This window comes from Balaenoptera musculus, chromosome 6, assembly GCF_009873245.2.
Source record: "Balaenoptera musculus isolate JJ_BM4_2016_0621 chromosome 6, mBalMus1.pri.v3, whole genome shotgun sequence".
Lineage (NCBI taxonomy): Eukaryota > Metazoa > Chordata > Mammalia > Artiodactyla > Balaenopteridae > Balaenoptera > Balaenoptera musculus.
The window spans coordinates 79578810-79583883 of NC_045790.1; the positions used below are offsets into that span (position 1 = coordinate 79578810).

Here is a 5074-nt window from a genome sequence, read left to right on the forward strand (position 1 = left end):
GAATTGAGGGAGAGCAAGTTTATTAGCATTACAGGGTGCCGTTTTCCCCCACCCCCATCCAAGCATCCAAGTCTGAGATCCTTGGTCATTTGGTAGGTTCAACCTGGAGGCCACTGGAGCTGTCGGCCCCCAAGTACGTGAATGTGCAGGTGATACACAGATTGTGCACCCAGCTTCCCATCGTTGATCACTGAAATGGAGCTTGGGTTAGGGGGTCAGGATCATGGGAAAGGTCAAAGAATGAAGATCATACTGAGGGGTAGGTATGAGAATTCATAGGTGAGGGGCTCAAGGGCCAAACGTCACTCACCAAGTCGGTATCCATCTCCCAGCCCCTCAGCCTTTGCTGTCTTCTTGGCCACAAGGAGAAGGTGTCCTAGAAGCTACAGGGAAAGGGGAAGGAGACATGTGGCTTCATTTACAGGGAGCAAAATTTCTAGCTGAGTACAGGGCTCCCCCAGCCAACCCTGGCCCTTTTCTTCCCACCTGCTGGTCTTCTTCTTCAGCCTGGCTAATGCGAGGAATGGGCTTCTTAGGAATGACCAGAAAGTGCACAGGAGCCTGAGGGGCCACATCACGGAATACGAGACACTGGGAGCAGTGACAGGACACAGGCCACCATGTTATTTCAACAGGCTGGATGGTATTTATGAAATTCCTAAGGGGATGGGTCCTAAGGGCGCCCACCTGCTGGTCCTCATACAGAATGTCAGCTGGGAGGCTTCGATCCAGGATCCGGGAGAAGATGGTTGGGGCTGCCCCACCAGGAGCTGCCTGCTGGGCCTTGGCCACTTCATTCCCATCAGTCACAGCTGCAGCTCCTCGGACCTGAAGGTGGGTCAGACACACCCAAGGGAGGAAGCTGGCAATACCTGTCTCATGTACTTAGTTGGGGCTGGCAGAGGCTGGCCATTAACTTCACCCTTCTAAGAACCTGTTAGTGGTTCCCACTCAAAGGGAAAGTTCCTCACTTTCAGAGCATCAGCAGCAGAGAACAGGGCCAGATAGTGCTGGGCCTGGTTAGGTAACAGGCAGATTTCACTGCAGGATTCAGCAGTGCAATTGATTCCTGCTCCTAAAGGGTTGAGGAAATCTAGCAGTGTTCAGGGGAAAGGATCCAGAATGAGAACCTGGAGGCTTAGGTCCAAGTTCCTATTTCACTATTGAATTACCTTAGATAAATCCCTTCTCTCGGCTTCAAATATAAAGGGGGTGGTTTGCATCATCTCTTAAGACTACTTGGAGCTCTTTCCATTTACTCTCACCTTGTTAATAAGTTTCCATTTACTTTCATTACTTGTTTTCTGATCTTTAAGCCGTGTTAACTATCTTATCCAGCTTTTAATACAATTGCCCTGTTTGACACAAAGGTGTCTGGGTATCACATCTGACCTCTTAACTGTGAATTTTCACTCCAGTCCCCTGAATCGGTGGAGGGAGGAGTTCATTTGAGTGAACACAACCCCAGCCCCTGGGGATTGAGGGTAGGGAAGTCCCAGTTTCCCAGGGACTGAGAGAAGGCTGAAGTCAGAGATGTCACATTGTGGGGAAAAGGGACAGGATGAATCTGACCCCTTGAGTCGCTGTGGCAAAGAGGAAGAAGAAGGGGAGTTAGCATTAGTGCTCAGTAGAAAGCCAGGAGTCTGACGGGGCAGAAGACTGGCTCCCAGGAGAAAAAGCTCACGTCCCGCAGGGGGCACTGAGGAGCTGCCCAGAGTAGGCGTTCGGTCGGCTGGGAGATGGCGGCAGACGCTGCGCTGACCCTGTGTCCACCTCGGTGCCCGGGCCTGTGCAGGGCGTCGTTCATCGCCGGTTCGTTTCTCTCGCGGCGAGGCTTTAAGAGAGGCTGCCGTGACCTCACCGCACAGCCCTGGAGCCTGCACCTCGGGAGGGACAAGGTTCCCGGCCGGGCGCTCGAGCTCCGGCCCCGCGAGGCCGCAGGGCTGCGCAGGCCGGGGCGAGCCGGGGAGGAACGCGCCCCCCGGCCCTGGAGGGCGTCAGAGCCCGCGGGACCCCTTCCTCGCCCCACGGCCACCTCTCACCTGCGCCCCCCGCGGCCCCGCTACCGCCACCGCCCGGCGCGCCGCGCACAGCCCGGCGGCCAGCACCGTGGCTGCCGCCATCTTCCCCTCGGCCGCAGAAACCTCCCACCCCGGCCAGCGCTCGGGCTCTGTGGCCAGCCGAGGTGGGGAGGCGTGGAGCCGGCGAGCGGCGGCCATTGGCTCCGCCCGCGGCCGGGAGCGAACCCCATCATCCCATTGGGTCATGCTCCTGGGCCCGGCACGCCACTGGCTCCGCCGCCACGGTAGAGGCGGGATCTTTTCATCCCATTGGCTTCTTGTGCCAACTCGAGGGCGAATTTTCTACTCCTTTGGCTTCGTCCTCTAGTCAGAGTGAAAGTTCCTTTAGATTGGATCCCCTTGCTAGTTGCGCTGTGAGATAGTTTCTCACTCCATTGGAAGGATTGAGAGACCTGGAGGTGGGATTTTCTTCCAATTGGCTCACAACACAAGGCCGGCCCACCTGAGGTTGCGGCTCGGGGGGCGGGGGTGTAGTGGGGCTTTTATCGTATTGGCTCCTCCTATTCGGGTCGGGCCCCTACTGGTGGGCTGGGAGGAAGGGGGCGGTGCTCCGTCACCTGCCGCGCAGAGGCTCAGAGGTTGTGGACCCTTTCATTGCCTTGGCCAGGAGGAGGGCGGGGTTCGGAGAGGGGCCGCTCCGCGCTTATTGGCCCCAGGAACCACCACTACCCCCTGGAATTCCAGGCGGTAGGAGTCCCGGAAGAAAGAGGAGGGTGGAGGTCGCCGGGCGGGTTGGCCTGAAGGTGAATGGGGCCGGTTTTTTTTTTTTTTTTTTTTTTAACTGGTGGGATAGATACCCAGCATTATTCCCTACAAGGACAGTTTCAGCCCCTTGACCATTTCAAAGATGTTAACTTACTCATCTGAGGGCAGTTCCTCCTTAGTTTATGTGCTTGTTAAAATATTCCAAGACTAAAGATTCTGCAGTTTGTTTTCCGGGCGGTTTTTGCATTTTTCTTTTCCTTTTTTTTTTTTAACGGGCGGGGACAGGAGTGTCCTGTCTTTGCTGCACGACTAATAAGCAAAGGAATATGTATCCAATGTTCTTTCCTAATCAGAAAAAGTATGGGATACGGTTAGCTCTGTGTCTGGCATTTTCAGTGAGCCGGGCGAGTTTGAAGGACAAGGGAAATGTATTACGGCTAGGTTAGAAGTATATTTCGTTCTGCTGGAATATATATTTTTTGACATCAGAAACATGGGGTCACAAAATGCTAATGTACTCACACCAGGAAAGTTTTAGTCTGAGGTTTAACACAGGAGAAAAGTCACCACCGTATCGTTAGTTTTTTTAGCACATGGCCTGACATATATAGGTGCTCAATAATTATTTGTGGAATGAATAACATTTGGTGTTTTCTTTCACTTCCTTTTCCATAATATATAATACATATGTATTACATATTATATTCTTATTCTTCCATTTACAGTCAATTTCCCATATTATTACATAGTCTATGTAAATATACTTTGTAATGGCTGCATAATACTTTCTTGAATGAGTTTATCACAGTAACCATTCCTTTATTGTTGACTATTAGCTGAGTTGGTTTTACCGAGAGGTCACCATGGTGCTAATTGCATAATAACCAGTAATGGGAAATTCTACTTCTGGAGATAGTAATTATTTCTTTTGAATAGCCATATTATTGTTAGAGAGTCCTTTCTCCTCCAAAGGACAGACATTTGACCCTGTGATTTCCCCCAGGGGTTCTAGCAGTCAAAGTTGCATACCTTTCCTTGGAATAATAGAGGGCCTCCCTAAACGTGAGGGTATGTACACTGGCCTTTTCTGTGCCCTGGAGGCTGCCGTTGTCGTGTGCTTCTGGGACAGCAGCAGCCCCTAGAGCTGCTCTGGAGAAGGGCAAGAGATAAAAGGTGCTGGGAAGAGGAAACCAGCCAGGAGCGGTAGGTGAGTACAGAACACTTTGAAACTGGTTATTTCTTTGGATTCTCATAGAGGCAGGTAGCACAGAGGTTATCCTTTTTTTATAGATCCAGAAACAGAGGCCCCGAGAGGGAAAGTGACTTGTCTAAGATTACAGAGCTCATTAGTGTCAGAAACCCCTATTCCCCATAAGAATCACCAATGGGCTTCCTAGTCAATCCCCAACACTCACTGATTCTGGCCCCTAGCCCACAGTCTTCTCCACTCCAGGCTCTTGTGATCACTTGCAATTGCTCTCATCTGAAAGCTGCAGCGCTCTGCAGGTTCTGGCCACTGTCTCCTGTACTTTGATCCCTACCACTACATCTGCTACTGGACCTCATGAGACTTCTGTTCCTTTGACTGTTCCCTTTTTTAATCTGTCAATTGCTTCCTGGCTTCACTTTCCTTTCCTATTTGTATGGTCAGCTCCCTCCACATCCTCAAGCCTTCTTTTGCATTATTTTCCTGATCATCCTCCCTAATACCCTTCCCATCACCACCCATTAATCTAAATATTTTGCTTCTCTGCTTCTCTAACTAGGTTTCTGCTTCCAACTATACCTGAATCCCTAATTGCCCACCGATTAGGTTTTTCTCCAGTTTCCCTCATTAGCCTTCCCAAACCTTCACCTCTCTTCCTGTCTCCTACCCCCCACTCTTATCCCTCTCCTCCCCCACCAGCAACTGACCTTGTCTCCTACTTCACAGGGGAACTTCCACCAGATCCTACTCCCTGCAGCTCAGTGAAGGCCCCATCTTTTCTTCCATCCTTTCTTCCATCCTCCTTCCTCCTCCTGGTCTCAAGAAGTGGTGTTTCTCTTGTCCAGAGTGAATCCCTTCACTTTCGCCTTGACCCCATCCTCTCCTTCCATCTTTGGGATCTGGCTTCACGAGGCATCTTTCTCTTCTGTACCCTTCAAGGTCTTTTTCTCTACTGGCCCCTCCCCTTTTCCTAAATAAAAAATGCTTCCTTGACCCCACATCCCCCTGTAGATATTGTCTGACTTCTTCCCTGCTCCTTTTGTCTAAGTTTCTTAAAGAAATTCCTTCACACTCACTGCTG

The 5074-nt window shown here is 51.1% G+C and overlaps 1 protein-coding gene across 4 annotated transcripts; it reads right to left on the reverse strand.

Moving 5' to 3' along the window:
* Positions 1 to 3: 3 nt before the first annotated feature.
* HINT2 (histidine triad nucleotide binding protein 2) lies at positions 4 to 2177 on the reverse strand. Of its 4 annotated transcripts, none has more exons than XM_036854817.1 (6): positions 2043 to 2164; positions 1763 to 1834; positions 688 to 828; positions 487 to 591; positions 311 to 383; positions 4 to 201 (listed from the first exon to the last, which is right to left on the reverse strand). In XM_036854817.1, exons 1-6 carry the CDS (start codon positions 2121 to 2123, stop codon positions 188 to 190), a joined length of 486 nt encoding a protein of 161 aa, XP_036710712.1. In that variant the 5' UTR covers positions 2124 to 2164; the 3' UTR covers positions 4 to 187. The 4 variants fall into 4 exon arrangements, with proteins under 4 accessions (XP_036710712.1, XP_036710710.1, XP_036710711.1 ...); XM_036854815.1 differs by having other exon boundaries at positions 4 to 190; positions 2043 to 2159; XM_036854816.1 differs by lacking the exon at positions 1763 to 1834 and having other exon boundaries at positions 4 to 190; positions 2043 to 2177.
* Positions 2178 to 5074: the final 2897 nt, after the last annotated feature.